The sequence below is a fragment of the Mugil cephalus genome, chromosome 21 (assembly GCF_022458985.1).
Source record: "Mugil cephalus isolate CIBA_MC_2020 chromosome 21, CIBA_Mcephalus_1.1, whole genome shotgun sequence".
NCBI classification, from domain to species: Eukaryota; Metazoa; Chordata; class Actinopteri; order Mugiliformes; family Mugilidae; genus Mugil; species Mugil cephalus.
The window spans coordinates 2,484,785-2,507,078 of record NC_061790.1 but is presented as its reverse complement, the minus strand read 5'-3'; the positions used below and the strand labels follow the sequence as shown (position 1 = coordinate 2,507,078).

Sequence of the window (22,294 nt, the reverse complement as noted above, 5' to 3'; positions counted from 1 at the left end):
ATTTCAAATGACAAAACTGCTGGTTGCATAGTTGGATATTTAGGGAAAGATTACTACACAAGAGAGTCAAGAACTCAACAAGTCATGTACCACAATTTTCCGACTTCAGACTGATTTTTCCGATTAGGCGTGACATCACATGAACGCATAAACTGCTAATTGGACGTTTTTAAAAGGTCTTGCATTCAAGTCCTGCTGATAACACAAAGTTTATGACAGACGTTTATGTGGTCTTCTGAGGCTGATTCAGGGCTTGTCACCAAGGAACTTGTGGTGGAGAGGTTTGCCTTGTAATATAAGTTTGCATTTCTAAATAAAAAAAAAGGGGGCATGCAACTTTTTAAAACTGTTGGAGTTGCAAGTTTAGGTCAGGATTACTCACATTTACAGAGTTTCCACACAACTCAGCAAGTCGTGTACCAAAGTTTTCCAATTTCCCGCGTAGAGGTTCCAACTTGGACAGAGAATTTTACTTGTCGGGATTTTTCCAATTCTTCTGAATGTGTAATTTAACACAGATTAAACTTTTTATTTTATTTTATTTTTTAAAAAAAAAGAAGAAAAAGAAAAAAAAACTTGCATACCTTGTAATACAACTTCCTGTGGCCGTTCAAATAAGTGCACACAAAATCTCACTGCTTATTCAGGAGTCAACCCCAAGAAAATGGCTGAAAACTTGAAGCCTATGACAAGAGTTTGCTTTATCACACGATTTGTGAATCAGTGTTAAGTGTTTCTAAATATTATACATGCTGCTTTCAAATGACAGAAACATTAGAGCTGCAACTTCAGGTTAGGAATATTCACATATAGTGACTAGTCGGTGACTAATTCCACCAATTATTCAGACGTCAGATGAGAGCACAATGAAGCACAACTTAATAACCCAGAGTCTATGCATGAAAAGTCTCATGACTGATGACTCGTCACCAAAATATGTCACATGCCGGATGCAGTGAATAAGGGTGTGGGCCCCCCGACCCCAGGATTTTTCATTGCCATTGTTTTGCAACCCTGTATTATGATGTTTTTCTCTGTTTTTCAGTGTTTTTGTGGCTGCCTAATGTAATACACTACCCTCGGTAGTTTTACTCACCATTCTTAGATTTTTTTGTGTGTGTCCTGGGTCCCTGCTCTGCTGCTCCTACTCCTGGCCTTCCTCTCCAGTCTTTTTCTGGTGTCCAGATTTGTGTTTTTTGGGACCATCATTTGAATTGGTCTTCGTCATTACATACTGGCCTTGCTCATGCTCACTTCACATGAAGAAGAACAAACCATTGTTAAGAATAGGCCAATCTCCTGGCCTGAAGTCATTTGGCATTTGACCTACAGCGCCCTCCCCACTTCTATGATAATTAAACAAGGTTGACTGCAAATTTGTAAATAGTCACACGCCTAATTTCTACAAACAGTTTGCCAATGGGCAAATGAGAAAGTTAATATTTTCACTGCTGGATGCAGGATACAGGAATAAAATATGTAAATTAAATTCATTATCCCTTTCTCTAATTCCTGATCTGATTTTTCTTTGTACTCACCACACATTTGTGACACAAATACCGTTCTCACACAGTTAATCGTGTATTTTGACTGACTCTGCCTGACTGCGCTTTCAAGCTGCTGTTAATGATACCCAACACTTCCTTTACAGGTTTCACAATTAAAGCTTTCCAGGGAAGATTAGGGAGTGTCCCCGATGAGCAGCCAGCTGAAGCATTTTAATTTGAAACAGACGGCGGAAGTTAGGAGCAGAAACAGGACTAACCAACAGGAGCAAATTAGAAAACAAGATGTCAGAGAGTCATTTGGGCATGTTTTCCAAAAAGCAAATCAAAAAAGTCAAAAGAAAAGACCTCTGATGCGATGCTGAAGGTTCCTCTCCTGGACTATTGTGGCTGCAGTGTTTCTTGTGTGCGATATGTAAAACTGAAACCACGTTTTGAACACATGCTAACCCACACACGTCACTTGTGTACATTGGACGATACTGAAACAGGCCAGAGGGTGACCTCACCTCACAAGACTTTCGGACCGAACAAATGTAATCGCGCCTACAAAAACACAAAGCAATCATTGATCCTCGTGCCTGACTTGGGTCAAATGAAACACAGTTATAATGTGATTCAGAAACCCCATCTCTCACTGGAAAATGTCCGTAACCTGCCGCAGTTACCCCACCAGTCCGTGTAAAATAAGAAACACTGTAAAACCAAACAGGGACAGCCATTCCGTGTTTACTCTCCGTCTTCATACCCTGAAGACTTTTCTTGGAGTGCATCTGAGGGTTAGAAATATTTTCCTGGAAAACCTTATTCACTCCTTTATCTGATTTCTGCTTGTGTTTCCATACACATTTTATTGACCAATTAAACTGCATCTCCACCCTCCATTATACACGTTCCTTTTGTTTTTGGCCTGGGAAGGGGATGTAGCTCAGGCTATGAATGTATGAGGCTCCTGCACTCTTTTGGGGGGGAGAAGGTCCTGTAATTAGTGGTTAGAGAAGTAAACTTGGGACTGTAGGGTCACTACGTTAACCCATTGTTAAAGACTATATCTGAAAAATACTGAGAGATATTTGAAAAATTTTTTTAAGTCCAGGGTTAGGGTTAGGGTTAGGGGAGTTGAGGTACATTGGAACATCTGTGGGTGTTACTCATCAGAAATTCACATGACTAGTGTCTGTTATATAACAACGTTATCGTTATAGACTATAACAGTACTACAACACACTATTATTGTAATATAGTTATACAACAGTCTTGGATTAGAGCCTGTTATTAGATTAATTCACTCTTGCTACTATCTCCACCTCTGGTTATCTGCCAAACTGCCTTCTGTTTTGTATGTAGCCTAGCGTTGCCACACTCTATTCTTATCAGTCTGATAACAAACCGTTTGCGTTTCATTATGAGGTGTGTTTCAACTGATACAGAGAGACAGGAAAAAAACCTCTGCACGCATTTTGATAGTCCGGCGACCAGTCAGAGCCATAAACTAATTCGACTCCAGATGAAGTGGATGAATAGTGTGTTACTCTTTTGTCCAACAATGCATTAAGACCCGCCCCCGAATGATCTGATTGGCCCAGCAGATTTTTACATTTACATTTATTTTTACATTTATTACATTTATTTGTATCTATCAATAATTCCAAAAATCTCATAATGTACGATATTTTGACCCATTCAATACATGACTATCAGCAAACACAAACAGTGCTTGTAGTTTATTTAAAGATAAAACATCATTATAAGCTATGCTATATGGTCTGTGGTATAGTTTTTCCTCAAAACATGATCACTTTACGCTTCTGGTACGATAATTTATCATTTCCTATTTGACAACACCGAGGAGCAGAGAGACTCCAGATAAACTTTAGCCACAAAAGTTTTGTGTGTGCTGGACATAGGGCTGGTTTCCAAGCTACATAAACTATGCAATGACAGTTAAGTTAAATCTAATCTGGCTCAGTTCCCCTCTACACCAATCACTCAAGGTCTTTGAGCAAGGCACATACGTCCCAAACTGCCCCCAAAAGCGGCCGCCTGTTGCTCCAACTGCTCTCTGCGTCTACAAATGAATGGTCTAAATGCAGCAAAGTAATTACAGATGCTTCACTCACAATCCCTCCACGTGCTCTTCAGCTGGTCTCAATTGTGTATTCATGTGCGACGTTCGAGTTCACTGTTCCAGTGGCACGTTTGGTTTAGGACTACTCACATGTACCACATTTCCACACAAATGTCAACAAGTCTAGTAGCAATGTTTTCAGACTTTCCATGCAGTCCTTCCGGCTTAAGGTTGAGAATCTTCTTAGTCAGGAGCTCATTTTTCCAATTGTTCACATCGCATGAATGAAACACAAAGTGGAAATAGAAGTTTCAGGTGTTCATCATGTAGATCGTCACTCTTAATGAGTCAATCAGAAAGCAGCATTTTACCATTTGCTGGCCTTAGGGTTGTGAGATAAAATGTTGTGAACTTGGGACAATTTGTTTTGTTAGAGCTGGGATAATTTGCTGTATTTTGCCGTGTTCAGGAACTACACATCGATACTGTACGTTTCCACCACTGGAGACCGTCGCTCTTTTCTCACCTGTGCTCAATATACTCCCACACAAAACCTGTCGACTCCCTGTCGGGACAGTATTAACATGAGTGCATGAAAAAATGTGTGAGAACGTGAAACATGGCACTATTATTATTTAAGCTGCAGTGTGATACTACTTTGTAGAGACATAAGATAATATATTTGTCACATGCACAGTTATACATAGTACAGTGCACAGTGAAATGTGCATTGTACTGAAACATATAAATATAACAATAAAATAAAATTGAATAAAATAAAATATGAACTGTAAACTTAAAGGTTGTAGCTCGTTTAAGGTATTTTAAAGCAGCTTATGTTTTTATTTATTTTTTTAGAAATTATATTTCAAGTCTGGCTGGGATAGGCTCCAGCCACCTCTAGTGAAGATGAGATGAGATATTTTAAGTTTACTGAAGCTAACCCTAACCCTAATGTAATTATTATTCCAATTAAGAAGAAGTTACCTAGAGTCACCTACATTTCGTTTCTTACTGGTACGCACAGCATCCTAGAGATTATGTCAAATCCAGATCCGGTTGTAACACACGTTATTATGTGCAGTAGGTTGTTGATACAGTTAAAAATAAAAGTGACAAATGTGAAGCAATAGATCACGAATGTAGATTTATGCTCCATCACAGAGCGGCGTTGAGTTTGGAGTGTTTCCGTTGTGTAACAGCGGCTTTTATAACAGAGATTCAGCGGCAGCAAAACTTTAACCTTGGCACGCCAAAAACTTCCTCCTCCTACACACACTCTCAAACACACACACACCCTCATCCTGTCTCAGTAAACCTGCCTGTGCTGCAGCCTCCCACACGTTTACTCTATCCAGGCCACACACACATGCACACATATTTTCTCTGACATAAATATCCAGTAGCATAATTGACTTCCTACCTGCTGTAAATCACTGTCTACATGCCGTCTGCTGGAGTGTGCGTGCGTGCACGTATGCGTACGACGCAGTTCAGATCAAGTTCAGCTCGTTCATCTCTTTTAGATTTAATTCCAGTCTTCTCCTCTGTTCTCCACACACACAATCCCGTTCGAATCCCGATCTACGACGACGTCTCTGCTGAACAAATGATTGACAGCACTAAACTGAAACCAAACACGGCAGCCTGCACATGAACAGACGGCGGTTTAAGCCCTTGGATGACAAAATGTTGATGGTTTTACACGGAGAATAAACTCTGGAGATATTCAAATAAATCACTTTTTATCAATTTCTGCTCCTGTGGCCGTCTGGTGATAAAACCCACCTTAGGTATTTTTATCAAGAGAAACTCAACCATCATAAGCTTCACTGAACCACTAAAAGCAGCCGTGTGCTTTACTGGCCAGTTTTTTCCTTCTTTGTGCCATTTCAGACCAGACAGTCTGAAATGGACGTCTGTGTGAAATGGTGCTACGACCTCGGCCATACAATGACTCCTGAGTGTAGTTGAAGAGCGAACATGACGCAACGTGACAGCCAAGGTGTTTATCATACAACTGGCTGTGGCTCCTGCCTCCTCCCTGAGGTGAAACCGTTTATATTGTGGCGCTAACTCTATGCGCTAACATGACAGCTTTCTCTGTTTTAGAACTCCCTGGTCTCCTGTCCCTCAGATTCCTCTGGGATGACGTTGAACTCTGCAGGCAAGCTTTGCACTGAGCTGATTTTGGCCTGAAATGCTGTGGCTGTAAATTCTGGTGTGGTTGCAAGTACTCTAGCTGTATGTTGTTGAAAATGCTGCAACACAGATATATTGAATATGATATAAAGTAACTTAACAGCGACTCTTTCTACTTTGGACTTTCTGTTCTCTCAAATGTCGATCAATATTGAATCTATGTTTAAGCTCAGTGTGGATTACAACAATGGGTTGTTCCTTGCAGTGATTGGCAAATGCACCATCAACTAGAGAGAGAAAAAGATTTATTTCTAGCACATTAGACCATGGTGTTCACCTCTTGATGTATCTCTGAATATTGTCCAATCAGTGTCAAGCCGTGTTCCACAGAGTACTGTTGCCCTGCCCCTTTGGGACAATTTAATATGGCTGCAAATCACACAGATACTTCTCATAAACTCTCATATTGGGCCAACTTTCTTTTCCAATTGCAGGTAATGCAGTGCAATCTGAATTGATTTCAACCTGTGCTAATGTGCTACTGAAGTGAAGCAATCTCGGCCTCAAATTTCATCGCTATTGTTCAGGTTGAACTAGCTGGACTTTAGCAGCTTTGTCACAAAATAAAAGTCACTCTGTTCCTTCCAGAGTCATCACTTGTATTTTGAAGGAATCATTATGAAGTTTAGTGTCCAGTTAAGATGGAAATATAATTAATATGCTGTATTTTTCCAGAAAAGTGGCAAAAATTCACTCACACTAAATTTATTTTCCACCAAATGACACCCTTTGGAGTATGTGTTTTTATCCTCTTCTCTCATTTTCACTTTCTTGCCTTTTAACTCTGTTTTCCATCAAAAGCAATGAGGACCTGCTTTAAACCTATAATTGTCCAAATTTTGCCATCACTCCCTCAGAATTGAACCGCGAGAGCTCCTCTTTGGAGCTGCTTTCTCGCAGTGCCACTCAGAGAGCACACTCGCAAAAAGAAGAAAATATCTTTTGTGAAAGAGGCTTGGAGGCTGATGTTTGCACCCACAAGAGCAAAAAATAGACCAGGATTCAATGCAGCGCCAGTAAAAGACAGGACGGGTTACGAGAAAGTCTCACTGTATTTTTTCGACTGGAAAAGCTCTCCGACCACCTACACGTATAACCTAGAGGTGACAGTAGCTAGCTGTCAAAAAGCTCTTTGGGAAATGTAGGAAGCGGATAACAGAAATAGAAATAAAGCAGTCACGCCGCAGGAAATCCAGGGATGGAGAAGATTCTATATTCCAACATGTGAAGTAAACTCTTAGATTTCTTCAAATCAGAAGATAGATCTGCATGTGTTCTTCATGCTCATAAAGTTGCATTCATTTCATGCTGGGAGCTTCCTGGTTAAAACCTCCACCTCCCACTGTTGGCCTTCATTGGACCAGCTTGAGCTCAAGATCCTTGCTCAAGGGCACAGTAGCGCTCATTTCGCACATGACTTTTTCATTTTAACAAACTCAAACTCGTGTAAAACTTTTACCTGGCCTAACGTAAGAAAGCAGGTATTGTAATGTAACTGCTGAGCAAGTGTAAATTTTTTATTTATAAAACTTCTGGCAGGGGGTGCAGCTGGCCTGACGTTTTATTTGCCCTGGCAGCGAGAAAGTCTTAAAAATGTTTTAAATTTAATGTTGCAGCGATGGCCCAGTGTGCAGTTCACGCACACACGCTGTTTTTGTTTTCAGCTAATAATTAAAAGGGATGTTTTTTCTCTCACGTACACCTTAGATGGATTATTATAATCCTCTTAAACCACAGCACTGTTTTCAAACCGATGAGTTCATTATGTTAATTACACTCAGACGAAGATAGCGTTTTGTTTTGGGCTCAGTTTTTGTTTTGATGTGTGTTTTCTCACTTAATCAACATTTATTTAAATCTTTACGTTCATGTAATGATTTAGTCTATCTGTTTTTTCTTCCTTTTGTATTCTGTTTTTCTTCCAGTTGATGAATTCATTTGACTGCAACAGTTTTGTTAGGGTGCTTTCACACCTAGCTGGTTGTTATGAAACCAGGAGCATTTAGTCTTCAGGTTGGTTCATTTGTTCTGTTGTGAACACAGCAACCTGTTTTAGAATTGAACCTGTTTAGAGAAGGGGTAGTTTGTACTGAACATAAACCATCCTAGGGACACTAATCTAATAACTAATTTCCCTTTCATCAATGTGACAAATTAGCCTTACAAGTCAAATAAGCCATAGCTGAGCTGGTTGGTTTACCAGTCTATCTTTGTGACTGAAATAATGGCACCATGGTTATGAGCAGCTGAAATGAGGTTCCTTTGAAAGGGTGGCTGGGCCCAGCCTTCTCGGTTGGTAGGGCGACGAGCTCAAACATCTCAGAGCTCAGTCGCTGCTCTTTTGCGTCAAAGGAGCTGAGGTGGTTTGGGTCTCTGGTGAGGATGCCTTCTGGGCGCCTCCCTTTGGAGGTTTACTGGGCACAACCAGCTGGTAAAAGACCCCAGGGTAGACCAAGAATTTGCCGGAGAGATTAAATAACCCATCTGGTTTGGGAACGCCTTGGGATCCGTCGGGAATAGCTGGAATGTGTTGCTGGGTATAGTGATGTCTGGAATTCTTTACTTAGCCTGGTGCCACTCAACTTCAGACAAGTGGAAGACAATGGATGCATGATGGATGCATGATGGATGATGGATGGATGGATGGATGGATGGATGGATGGATGGATGGATGGATGGATGGACGGATGGATGGATGGATGGATGGATGGATGGATGGATGGATGGATGGATGGATGGAATAAGTACATTGGACGGGAGTTTACGGTGTTGTTTGGTGTAAGATCAATGTGGCTTGTTGGTCTAGGGGTATGATTCTCGCTTTGGGTTTGCATCGCAGACGAGCACATATTTCTCAAATGTCATTAAGCTTGGGGATTAGTGGTTTGAGTGGTTGTCTGTCTCTCTGTGTTGGCCCTAAGACAGACTGGAGACCTGTCCATTGGGTACCCCGCCTCTCACCCAATGTCAGCTGGGATAGGTTCGAGCCCCCCTGCAACCCCTCAGAGGACAAGCTCTGGACAAGGACAAGATTACAGAAAATGAATGAAGGGTGTGAGCAGCATCTACCTGAGTGTCTACACAAGTGAGTTCAATAAAGGAACAAGTGCTGTTGGGGGTGTAGTCTTTCATGAAGCAACTTGGGACTGAAGAGTCATAGATTCGCATCCCCCCCAAGAGCAAACACCTAACCCTAACCCTAACCCTAAGTCTCAATTTGCTCCCCGGCCAGTCTTCTGTTCTGAGTGCATACGCTACTAAGTGAACTAATGCATAGGTCAAGTGCAGCGGTGTGAATTATTATTTTTATTATTATCAACACAATGTCAGACTGAAGTGATAACAAAATGGCGACCGAGTCTGATCGCCAAGCCAAACCTGCAGTGCAGCAACTAGACTTAAATCCACAGATGGATGAAGGATGGTTGAAACGCCGGTTACTGTGCCAGTAGATGGACCAACTCCCAGTGCACACTCAAACACACACACACACACACACACACACAAGCTTTGCAGCTCAGCTTATTGTTCCAGTAACTTCTGGGTCCCTCCAGGTAAAACAAAGGTAGAGTTTTAATGGAGGTGTGTGTGTGCGGTTTTGGTCCAGTTGGGGCCAAACAGAGCGGAGCCAAAAAACAAACAGCTCTGCCAGCTGCCCTCGATAGGCCCTTCTCCTCCCCTCCTCCCACCATCGCTCTCTGGCTGCATAAAGTGGTTAATCACTGAATGGAAACCATTAGTAACACGTTTAAATAATTCACTTAGCGTCTGACCACCCAAAGTATGAGAACGCTTCTCCTGCCGCTCAGAAATACGAGCCGGGCCTTTGTGTCTGATCCACGCATGCATGTCTTTGCTGGACATGGCCCAGTGTGTGTGTGTTTATGCTAGAAGAGCTAGGAGAGCGGCTACACCTGACACCAGCTGGCATGACTCTCTTCCTCGCCGGCTACGCTCCATTTCAAAACACATGGTTACCTCACCTGAATCCGTCTTTGTGCACCCTACCTCCCTGGTTTGAAAGCCTGCAACCTCTCGTTTGTCTCCTCCTCTACCATCCTTCTTTCCTTTCCTGCTTCCTTGTTCGATCACTTGAAACCTCTTCTATCCCCCCTCTGTCACGTCCTTGATCTCTTTTCATTCTTTCTCCATCTAAGTGCTGCCTAGGTTTCCTTGTTTTGTTGCGCTTTCATTTGTGTCCTCGAATCCTTTCTCTTGTCCCGCATCTTTTTCTCTCGCCTAGCGTCTTTGTCTTTGCTCCATTGTTGTTTTTTTTCCTTCATTTGCGTCCCTTTTCCTGGACATTCATACTCGTTCCAATTTTTTTTTTCTTATCCATCTGTATTTTTGTTCCCTGTGCTTCTTTTTGTTACTCCTTTTTTTTTTTTACCCAGTGCCCTTCTTCATATCCCAATTCCTCCTCTTTGCTCCCTCGTGGTCATCCTTGTTACCTCACCTGTGCTATTCTTTACTTCTTCTCTTCACATTTTTCTCTTTTCCGTCCTTAACCGTCAGCCCTTTCTTACAATTTATTGTTCCCCTTTTGTGCTCTCGCTCAGTCTCTTGTCACTTAAAACCCTTTATATCTCAATTCCTCTACTATGTCCTTACATCCTTATGTCCTCGATATATTATTGTTCTCTTATCTGCATCAGACAGCTCCTAACTGCATTATTCCTCTGTGTAGTGCACCTTCGAGCAAACTTTTCTTTATTTGTGCATTACATCCTTTATACCTTTCTGTTTCCTCTTCTTTGTTGTCTTCTGAACCAGTACAGAACCACATGGGAAACCTGGATCTCAGTGTTTGTAGATATGGCCGTATCATTTCAAATATATTAAGCTGTGCACATGCACCGACACAGGGACAAAAGATACTTTCTGTCTGTTTTCGTGTCACAGGAATTCCAACCATTCCCGCTGGTATGCGGAACCCCGGTGGACCAATTTAAGACTAACCAGCCACCACCACTCTCTCTCACACACACACACACACCACACAGAGTTATACCAGAAAGCAGCTCTGCCCTCGTCTGGGTCCTTCGTTGAAAGTAAATGAGCAGCTTATCTACTGCATATCTGAACAAGACACTGTAGGAGAGGGATTATTGTGTATGCAAGTGTGTATTAGGCACACACACACACACTCTGATGATGATACAAGGAGGGAAGGGGATTTGAACAAATGTTGATCTATTATCTTGTCGTTTTGGCAACAATATTCCCGACTGTCATTCCAATGAGGCTGGATGAAGTGAAGCAAAAGAGACAGAGAGAGAGAGCCTTCAGCCCTCAGGATCGAAAACCTCCCACACACTTCATAGAGTACCACACACACACACACACACACACACACAAACACACACACATCGCCTTTTGTTCTTACTGCATGGTAATGCCCACACAGTGCTCATACCTCCAGGGTTTGGGCATATGTTTATACGGGTGTACTTGTACATACCTGCAAGTACTTCGGTTCTCTTGAATCTTCAGTACTTTCCTTTGTATCAATCTTGTTTTTGTGTAAGTGGTTCCTATGAAACATCTGTCATGTTGTGGTCTGAAGAACAACTTGTCCAAGGAAACTGGGACACTGTGACGTAGTCACAAAGGAATTCTTTAAGGACAGGTGTGCTGGAAAGACCAGTGATGCAGACTGACTCATGCAAACTATTCCATATAACCCCATATAATATGGGGAAGCTTTTCCATATAACTTTTCTGTTAATGACATTTTGGGGTAATTTTTGGAATGCAGGCTGAAAAATGTGGTGGCAAGAGACTGTGACTCTTAATGGAATTAGTAGTTATAATAGCAGCATAAACTTTTTGCGACACAAATTGGGTTCATATGCATGACACAAAAGCTGCTGAATTCCACAAATGTTCTCTGCAGGGAAACACCATCCACCACTTTGGTTCCTACCACTTAGATTCAGCCGGGAGCCAGATGGAACAGTTGCTTCATTGGTGGTATTTTCTTTTCAAATAGAGAAACCGACTTTGGCAAGAAGAGCGAGCTCTGTCCATACTCTAGCAATATTTCTATGCTGCTTGCTCGTTTTCACCTGCAAGCATTTGGAGTTGGAAATACACATTTGGGTTACCAAGGCAGCCGTGACTTAGAGCGTCCACAGGAGACCAACTGTCGGCTGCAGAGAGATGGACGATGAGTGTAACACTGTATATGAAGACGGTCATGTTGTCTTTGCTGTAAATAGTATTTGGTGCCATCAAAATTGAAAATTCTGAGGCAAGTTTAATTTAGCTGTGAGTTTAAACATAGTAGCACTAAACAGACTTCCTATTGTAGTGTCCTAAACAACCTCCAAATGTGACTCAGGCTTGTCGATGTGTTTTACATTCGATCACGCTTGCATTTAGAGCCATCTGAAGACACATCTACACAAACAGTACCAATAGGACCATTTGTTTTACCTACACACAAACACAAAAAAGAACCTTATCAGGGCTGTTATGCTAAGAAAAGCATGCAGTGGGTATAAAGTCTTGCTTAGATCTATTTCCATGTCTGTGAAAGCTGAGCTGATCTCTGCTCCTGTATGTTAAGTAACTCTGGTTATTTAAAGCATTCTTATAAATCACTTTGTGCAAGTTGTTTGAGTGTGTGTGTGTGTGCGTATGTGTTGTACTATTTTTACCTGAGTGTAGCCTCTTGTTGTGACCTACCTACAACTTGGGTGTCTCGTCATGCCCTCTGCCAGCCCACACACAAACGCACAAACACACAACTGGCGCACAAACTTCCCACGCTCATACACTCTCATACACACACACACAAACAACGCCAGTAGCTATGTCTCTCCTACGCACAGGAACTGGGGCAGGTTGTGTCGGTGAATGTATGAATAAAGCTTTATGTAAGCCATTCACTACACCCTCCTACATGTTCTGCACACTGTGGTCATTCAAAATTCATATTACAAAAACCGGTCACCTTACATAAGGTTAAACAGAAGTTTAGCCGAGGAATCATCAGCATGTTTTAAGGTCAATCTCTCAGCCAAGAGTCAAGGGTGTCAAATGGAGAGACGTTAAAAACATTGGCGACCCCAGATGGCAGAAAAGTGAAGTGAACTTCGAGGAGCAGATCTCTTTGAGAAGATCATACACAGTATCAGGAATTAAACTGGTCCAATTTGAAAGGATGATTGTTTCTCTTGCTGCTTTGTAGTCGCAAAAATCAAAAGACATTTTGTAGATAGGTGAAGTGTTGCATAGGACAATTGTTTGGTCTCTGATGGGCACTGGAGGCAACCCAAAAAGTTTCCTCACAGTTCATACAATTTTCACCAATCTGTTGGAAGCTAAAACAAGTAACAAAACTTCCAGACAGAGGGTTACGGAGATACTTTGTTGTCATTATAACTTTCATGAATGTCAGAGTAAACGAATAGCTGTCTGTGGGCCCATCGTACTGAAGTGTTGAGTTTGTACGGTTGCACGTTTTCAGAGTTTCATTCCTGTGAAGATAACAGAAGGCCTGTAGTGCAGAGGCATCATAACTCAGGATAAAATTTCAAGTGATTTAAAAATAGATGTTCTACACTAAATTCCAACTTCACCCCTCCCTGGCGTCATTTTTAGCCTAGGGCTGACGTTAATCTGTTTTCCTTGTTCTATCTACCTTTTGTCTTTCTCAGGTTCTAAACAAACAAACCTGCCTCGCCTTGGGTATAATTATTGTTATTATTATTACCAACTTTGTTTCCGAGTCATCACCACAGATTGTCTACATTTGGTTGTAGTTATGCCATCTGACCCTCCCACTTACCATTCCGCATCCTCCTGACGATGATGACGGCTAAACTGGCTTTAATACACATGGTTATCCAACAAAAGAGTTGGCCCTTTAGGTTTCGTACCACATTCTTGCACTCTTAACACCATGGAAAACACAAAAGTCTGAGATAATGTTTTTTTTTTGTGTGTGTGTATGCGCGCGTGCGTGTGTGGTTTTTTTCCCTGACTGGATAAACACAAGGTAGCCCAAATTTAACGTCCCTGCTGCTAAGAATAAGGCATGTTTTCCTCAAGTACTATTTATAGACCTCACGTTGGGCCCCCAGACACAAACACGTCACTGAGCACTGCTTACCAGCACTGAGGCCACAGTGTGTTTGTGCGTAGATGTGAGTGTCTGTGTGTGTGTGTGTGTGTGTGTCGCAATAAGACTGCAATGGAGGTTGTTTAAACCCAAAGATGAGGAAACACAATGCAAAAATGCAACTTCAGCAGGCAAATTTATGTGTGTTCTGCAGCTCTGTGCCTCTTCTGCTGTCAGGTGTTAGTGTGGTTAAGAAACGTTAAACAACGGAAACACACGTACACACTGTGTCGACTGCAGGTTTGCAGTGCACTTGCAGTGCCTGCGGGCACCGTATCTGTTTCTGTGTGTGTGTGTGTGTGTGTGTGTGTGCTCCCTTGTTTGCCTTTCGACAGAGTACATACCAAGTTATATCAAACTATGAAACCCAGAGAGGAAGGAAAGGTGCTAGCGCTGATGACTGCTCTTCGACTTGGCCTTTTCGGACGCCTACACACATTATGACACTCCAACGTCACTTCCACGGTGCTATTTATAAGCCTTTGTGTCTTTTTAGGAACAGCGTGGGTTTGCTTTTCATCGGTGACTCACTGAGTGGAAGGGGGAGGGAGGGTTGAGAGGGAGGAGAAAGAGGTGGAAAAGGCAAAAAAGCACAGATGGATTCCAGTGTGAAGAAACTAACTGAGCAATCAGTGACATTTACATTCACACATCAGGCTTGTACTTGATAACTTAGTGAGTCCTCTGTGTGCCACTAAGTATAATGGTAGTGTGTTGTATTTAGCAGCCAATGTGCCACATCATTGCTAAACCAACTTATGGTAAGAGGTGGATGTCTGGCTAAGAATTGCAAACATCACTCAACATGATTGTTGTATGAACTTATTACTTTGGACACAAAAGTAATCTTTTTTTCTCTCTTTTGCTCTTTTGCTGCAGATCTCTTGGTGAGAAAATTGACATTTGAAGCCACAGTAAGAGGATCTACAAGCACTTTTCCCTAAAGAAAAGTTAGTATTTACTCTTTAAACATTTTATTTGTTACATCCAACACTAAAGAAAGGCAACTGTTGATATGTACCATGACCTGGATAACTGAGAACCTTCACAGCCATTTTCTGTGTTTACTGTGGCTTAAATCATACTGTCTACAAATAACATCTTTTTATATCTCCTCCAGATCACCCAAGAATTCTTCTGCCTTTAGATGAACAGGACCAGAAAACAACGCACAGCAACATTAGTCTTTTTACTGATAGCTAAAGGAGCAAAAGATCTCTGATGTTATCCATCAAGGCGCCACTTTTATTTCCACTTCCTATTTCCTGTTTCCAGCCTGGCTCTACAATCAGTCTATTTCGGCAATGGATGGGTACTTCCTGTTTCTGTGAAGCTGTTGGCAGCCCTCAAAGGTTCAGCTATCATGCCTGGTAGTTTGGGGACCTTGTAACCCTCCAGAACCTACCCCATCCAACTCCCCCACCATCCCCCTATCTCCTCCCTCTTCTAAATCACAGGTTCGTGAAAATGGAGGCTCGTGAACCAGATCCCACAGGGCAGAAATGCTCAAATAAGGAGCTTGGGAAGGAGAAGGCGCCTCTTCAAAGGAAGTGGGCATCTGAGCCTTCTGCAAACACCAAACGAAGCACTTTTGCTGACCCGGGGGCAAAACACCGTGAGAGTCTGCCGTGTGGAGCTACAGGGGGATCAGCACCCCAGCAGAAGTACACAATCACAGGGAACTCTGGAAAGCTGCTATCTGGACCCTCTACAGTTGGAGCTATTGGAGGGCCACCATCTCAAGACCCCCAAGGGCCATTTGCTCAGGGGTTTCCAAGAGGATACTCCTACCAGCTGGGCCAGCCATACCCTCAGCATCCCCAAACTGAACGCTTCCTCTCAGGAGCCAAACCACAGCCAGGCCTCGAGCCCCATGCCTGGCCATTTGCTGGCCAGTTGCCTTCAGATGACCTGTACCCTGTAGGACATCCAGGCCACACTCACCCGCATGGGGCCGTGGCAGGGAGGTTTCACCGGCAGAAATCCCCCAGTTTACCCAGTTCCTTTGGACAATATTCTCAGTCGGGCTCTGAGCCTGGAGAAGAGGGTTATGGCAAGAAAGAACAAAAGCCAAAAAAGCCTGGTAAGTACATCTGTCACTACTGTGGCCGAGCTTGCGCCAAGCCCAGCGTTTTGAAGAAGCACATCCGCTCACATACTGGAGAGAGGCCATATCCTTGTGTACCCTGCGGCTTTTCCTTCAAAACTAAGAGCAACCTTTACAAGCATCGCAAGTCCCATGCTCATGCCATCAAAGCTGGACTCGTACCGTTTTCAGAGCTAGCCGTGGCCCGTAGTGGGGACATGGACCAGGCATCTCCAGTAGGTGAGGCCGAGGTCCACTCAGATGGAGAACAGAGTACTGACACAGATGAGGAAGGTGTGGAGGTCTCCACCATGCTTACGGACAAAGACAGCCCCATCCCACAGATCTTCTTTGAAGCTGATAAGAATACAGGTCATTTTCACTCAACAAAACACTTTATGATAAAGTTTAGGATTTATTTGGATTATTGGCAGTTATAAACTAAATTTTTTTTTTCATGAAAAAAAAACATAAATTGTTATATGCATAAGAATGAATGAAAGCATAAACTACTCTTTGTGGACAATTTTGATTATGTATGTTCAGCAGCACTGATAATTGTATATGTGTGTGAACAAGTGTGCATTATATAGTCATGTATATCACGCTCCACTGTTTCTTTCTGTATAGGTGGTGGTGCAGAACCAGCTTATGCAGACTCAGCTGAAGAGCTGCCCATGGGATCTATGAAAGTGCCTATTCTCATCGTTCCCAAGCCTGGGGGAATCCCCTCCACAGGGATGGAGTGCCCACCCTTTCATGACATTAAGGGATCAAACCACATGTTGGCATCACAGGCCGGAGTAAGAGCTCATTCCCTTGATGACTCCCCCACTATCAAACAACGTTTGTACCTGAGGCTGATTGAGAAAAATGGGCAGGACTCTGATCCCGCCACGTCCCAGTCCCTTAACCTCCTCAGTCCTCACAGTAAAGGCAGCACAGATTCTGGCTACTTTTCACGGTCTGAAAGTGCAGAACAACAGATCAGCCCTCCAAATGCTGATGTCAAGACGTACGAAGAGATTATGTTTGGTCGGACTTGGTACTACAAACCCAACTCCAGATCAAGACAGTCTATTACAGTGGGCATGGCAGGAGCAGACATGGGGAAGATAGCCGAAGACCACATCTCCTACAAAAATGATCCCAAGCACTATCCAACTGGACCTTGTCAAAGCAGTACAGGACTTCTAGAGCCTCCATCAGATTCAGGGCCTCTCATTAGGAGTAACTCCATGCCAACTTCTTCCCCTACTAATCTTAGTGTACCACAAGGGATTCGAGGTAGCCAATCCTTTGATAATATGGCGGCATCAGATGACGTGTTTTATCCACCAGGCCATCCCAGACTCCAACGACAGGGTGCATTTGAACACTCAGCTAATGAAGCCCATGTAGGAGAGGCTGAAGGCTATGGACACATGCCAAAAACTTCAGCTCCGACAGTGAGTATAAAGATTGGAGAACGCAGCCCTGGAGTCCCAGAGCATGTTCCCTACAGCGCATATGGTACTCAAGTTAGCACGTCAGAAATAGCCACAAGAAAAAGGAGGAAAGAGAAGAGTGTTGGGGATGACGACGACAGCCCTGGGCACTGCGACAGTAGCTGTAGTGGTTCTGTGGAGATGATAGGGGACTATGAGTTTAAACACAGCAGTTTTGATGGGTCGAGAGCCACCCCGACAGGGAAAGGATCCCTTCATAGTGCTCACAGCCAGTCTGACAGCTTTGATACCTGTGCCAGCATGTGCTCTGAGGACATTGCACTGTTCACTGACTCGGAGGCCAGGAAGGCAGTAGGGAATGTCATATCAGTCATCCAGCACACCAACTCTCTTAGCCGTCCAAATTCCTTTGATAAGTCAGAGTCCTTTGAGCAGCCAGGGTATCAGCCTTCAGATAAAGCTCCATCTAGTCAGTACTCTGAACAGTCTGACACAGAGATCTTTGAGGATGCTCTGAGTCCTGAATCAGCCCTTCTGAGAACAGAGAGCATGGAGCAGCAGCTGCAAAGTGACAGTGACCTGGCCTCCCTTTCATCCTCATCAGCTGCTGCCTCGCCTGGCCAGCCCTATCACATCCCACACAAACTAGTCCGACAGCCCAACATCCAGGTTCCTGAAATCAGGGTGACAGGGGAGGATGCTCTAAGTCCTGACTCTGGTCCAATGACCAAGGAACCAGAGAAGCAGCAGCAGCCGCATGTTGAGGAGTTTCAGCTGCCGCAGAGGAGTGACACACTCTCCCAGATGCCATCAGAAAAGCTCCCACCCAAAAAGAAAAGACTGCGTCTGGCAAATATGGAGCACTCATCTGGAGAATCGAGCTTCGAGTCAACCTGCACCAGCCTTTCTCGCAGCCCGAGTCAGGAGAGTAACTTGTCACACTCCTCTTCCCTTTCCATGTCTTTTGACAGAGATGAAGGCCTCAAATCTGGCTCACCTACTAAACAGGTACCACATTTTATTTTTTTATTTTTTTTGTCAAGTTTCTTAACTACTTCTCCACAGGTTTTATTACAAATCTTTGTGGCATCCACTTTTTGCACTGTTAATTTTTAGTGTATTTTATCATTCTTGTTATGTACTTGTACTGATTGCAAAGATGTCGTGCTGTGCCTGTAAAAGGCTTTTGCATATTGCCAAGAAAGTTCCTAACAAAGTGTGAAACATTTTCTTTGTTTTTCTGTACCAGGATGACACATTGGCTTCTGGCAGTGGAGCAAAGCAGTCTGAGTTCCTTACTGTGCCTGGCAGTGGATATTCCAGCCACCACCAACAGAGGGAGATGAGGAGGTCGTCATCAGAGCAGGCACCATGCACGCTGCCCACAGAGTTGCCTGAAATGCGCAGCAAATCCTTCGACTATGGAAGCTTGTCTACCTCCAGACAAGGAGAGCTGTACTCCAGTGCCTCAGGGATGAAGGAACGCAGGCGTGGATATCTTGTGCGACAGGTACCATCAAAATCAACCTACTACTGTAATTCTTGCAGCTCTGTATTGATCTTTATTTGAACCTGTAGGTCCTGACCTAGATTGTGGAGGAATTAAGGTCTAAGGCATCACTTTATATACTTATGTGTACCCCGCCTACTTCATCTAAACTTCTTTGCACTATATGACTCACTACATTGTGACTGTACTTACAATTTTGCTAATGCAGTGCAATTAGCATTCACCAATTTTCAGTTTGTTACAACTAACCCATTCTACCTTCATACATTTTACAGGCTTCATTGAGTGTTTATCCAGAGACAGTCGTGCAGGAGTCTGGAGCTCCTGAAATGTCAATCAAACAGGAAAGTTTGGAACATGGAGCATGGCCTGGCCCAGCGGGATCTCCGCACAGCACTGACATGACTAGCCGAACCAAGAGAACTGGCAACACTACTGCTGGTAAGTCTTGCATTATAGTAACATTTAAAGAGTTTGTACAATTTGTTTGTACAGTTTGAACAACCCATAGATGATACAGACAACTACAACTAATGAAAAAACAAGAACCCAGCTCATAGCCGCTTACTAGCCCGACACTTTTGTTCAAGCTGCGATAGCACATTTTAGCAGCCTTCCTCTACTCAATAAACCTCACAGGGTTTACAGTGTGTGAGTCACAGTATATACAGATAGATTTCCTTTGCAGGGAACAATTTTAATGCATCATTATATTTTATGCACAGGTGTTGGACCACACCAACTCCAACAGCATCACCAGCATATTCTCCAGCAGAGTATCAGCGAGGACAGCCTGCAAGACGAACCTCTCTATGGCAGGTAAGAATATACGAGTTGAATTTTATTCATTACATTACTTTTTCAACACTGTTTTGGCTTATGCAACTTTTCCAGTTGGTCCTATAATAGTGTTCTTTTTTAAATAAATTGTTTGTAATTCTTAATATAATCTATTGACATTTCACTTTTTATCCATAAAGGTCCCAGCAGCAACGCCTGCAGGCTCAGGGCTCGTCCTCCGAGGGAGAATATCCAGGTCATGAGGTCATGAACAAGGATAAAATTCAGCAATACCAGAGTGGTCCACCATTGCTTTCCTTCCCGCAGCCAAGTAGTTTCTGGAATCCAGACACCGAACAGACACCCAGGCAGCAGGTGACCCTCCAAGCCCAACAGCAACTCCAAAAACTCCACATCAGATCACCAGGCAACCTGCCTGGACTCCCACCCCACAAACAGCCACTGCTCCACCCCCTGCAGCAAATCCATGATCAGCAGCCATATGACGCAAAGTCAGAAAATCTAAACTCTCAGATTTACAGTGCCTCGTTCTCATCTCGATCCTCTCCTCTGTCGCAGCAACCAAACGTGGGTTCTCTCTCCTCCAAGATCTCCCTGCCAAGCTCAACCTCCCCCTCCATGCTACTGCAGCAGATCCAACCTGTCTTTGCCACTCAGAACCTGGGCTCCCAGGCTTCTTTACCTGGTTTGCTGGTTCCTGTGCGGATCCAAACACATGTGCCATCATTTGGTAGTGTTATGTACACCAGCGTTAGTCAACTGATAGCATCCCATGATAGCGGAGTGCAGGGACTGGGCCCAGCCAGGTCTGGCAGTGCAGACAACAGCACTCCGGTTGGTATTGTGAGTGTCAACAAGCCACCTGGTGGAATTGGAGGAGGGATAGGTGGAGCAGGCTTCAACCTATCACACCTCCTAGGACAGACTGATGGTGCACTGCGCCACCCACTCTGGAAGGGTCCAGATTCACTCCCAGAGCAACGACTGAACACAGGGATCCCACTGTCACTAACATCAGGCACTATATCCACCACAGACGCCTCGGGGTCTGGCATTGGAGGCAGTAAGCGCATGCTTTCCCCAGCCAGCTCACTTGAGCTTTTCATCGAGACTAAGCAGCAGAAGAGAGTGAAGGAGGAGAGAATGTTTGGACAAATTGTGAAGGAGATGAGTGCTGTGGAGCTGAGCGGAACCGAAAGCTGCAGCAATCCCGAGAAGGGGCAGGCAAGAGGTCAGAGAGCCCGTCTGAAGAGCGAAGGCTCTATAGATGATTCTGAAAGGATGTCCTCTTCTCCTCCACTCAGTGACTTACCAGTTGCCACCAAGATTGCCATTCCCGTCCGTTCCTCTGCACCCCACCTCTCGGATGTCCCCCGGGCTGAAAGTTTCACTCCTCCTCTTCAGATAGTCACAGACCGTTCCCCTCTTTCTTGTGGCCGGGACTCCCCAGAGGAGCTTGATGTGGATGATTCAGCCCCAGATCGCAACTCCAGCCCAGAGTCCATGATCTCCTCCAATGATGCAGACGACACTGACAACACAAAGCAGCCTGGTAAAATTCCTGTCAACATGCTGGTCCAGCTTGCTGCCAACCAAAGCGCAGGATCGTCCGGAGCGGCGGGTCAGACTCTGCTGCTCACTGATGTGGCTGATGTCCAGCAGTTTTTCCAGTTCCCTAGCCTGCGCACCACAAGCAGAGTCAGCTGGTGCTTCCTGAACTACACCAAACCCAACAGTACCCAGGCTGCTTTGCGTAGCTCCGTCTACAGTTCGTGGTGTGTCAGCTCATACAATCCCAATCCTCTGAATCTCAGCACCAAGGCTGCTCTGGCTCTGCTTAGGTCCAAACAAAGGAGAAACACTGATCTGATGTACACACTAGCAGCCATGTCACCACCAAGCTCTGGAAAACTGGTGTCGTCGGTGGCCTGGAAGCTGAGGTTTGATCAGGTAAATAAGAACATGAAATGAAAACACAAAAAGCATGAAACGTGTTTTTGTATCTAACTCATTGCCTTCACTGTTTTCTTCTCTTTTTTGTGTAGTTGAAGCCGGAGCTGATGCCAATTGACGTCAGTAATTTTGGGAGGAAGATGAAGGGCGTTGTGTCATGGGACCGTTCGAAGGAGGAGCTGGTGGAAAAGGAGGTCTCAGTCAAACCGCCCGCCACCGAACCGACCCGCATCAAGATCTTCGAAGGCGGGTACGTCCCACAAACACTTGCTAACACAAATACACAATATTTGCCTGATACGGTATTCCGAAGTCTGAGATGGATGGTAAACATATTTTTTTGGGCACTTTTGCTTCCATTGACTTGCATCGTAGAGCACAGACGAAATATTTTATTGTTTGTTCCGTGCTTCCTCTTCAACCAGTGAGTTAGAGAGCAGAAATCATTTTGAGTGTATGTATATAATGTATGTCAAATACAGTTTGTCTTTAACTAAACTCCCCTCACATGATCTGATGTAACTGAGGCCCCAGACTCACAAAATACCGAGCTGTCCAATTACCCTTTCGTCTTTGTCTTAATCCTAACAGCT

The 22,294-nt window shown here is 43.9% G+C and overlaps 1 protein-coding gene across 4 annotated transcripts in view; it reads left to right on the top strand.

The window, feature by feature from the left end:
- Positions 1–22,294, top strand: part of hivep2a (HIVEP zinc finger 2a) — a 117,985-nt gene that overhangs the window by 80,817 nt on the left and 14,874 nt on the right. For 2 of the 4 annotated variants that reach the window (XM_047574340.1, XM_047574341.1), the window contains 8 exons: positions 14,783–14,853; positions 15,024–16,361; positions 16,620–18,445; positions 18,687–18,947; positions 19,223–19,388; positions 19,673–19,766; positions 19,928–21,698; positions 21,794–21,951. In XM_047574340.1, coding sequence (XP_047430296.1) covers positions 15,371–16,361; positions 16,620–18,445; positions 18,687–18,947; positions 19,223–19,388; positions 19,673–19,766; positions 19,928–21,698; positions 21,794–21,951 — 5,267 coding nt within the window. In that variant the 5' untranslated portion in view covers positions 14,783–14,853; positions 15,024–15,370. Of the gene's footprint in view, positions 1–8,541; positions 8,861–14,782; positions 14,854–15,023; positions 16,362–16,619; positions 18,446–18,686; positions 18,948–19,222; positions 19,389–19,672; positions 19,767–19,927; positions 21,699–21,793; positions 21,952–22,294 lie in introns of those variants that run through there. The other 2 variants (XM_047574343.1, XM_047574342.1) reach the window with 2 other exon arrangements.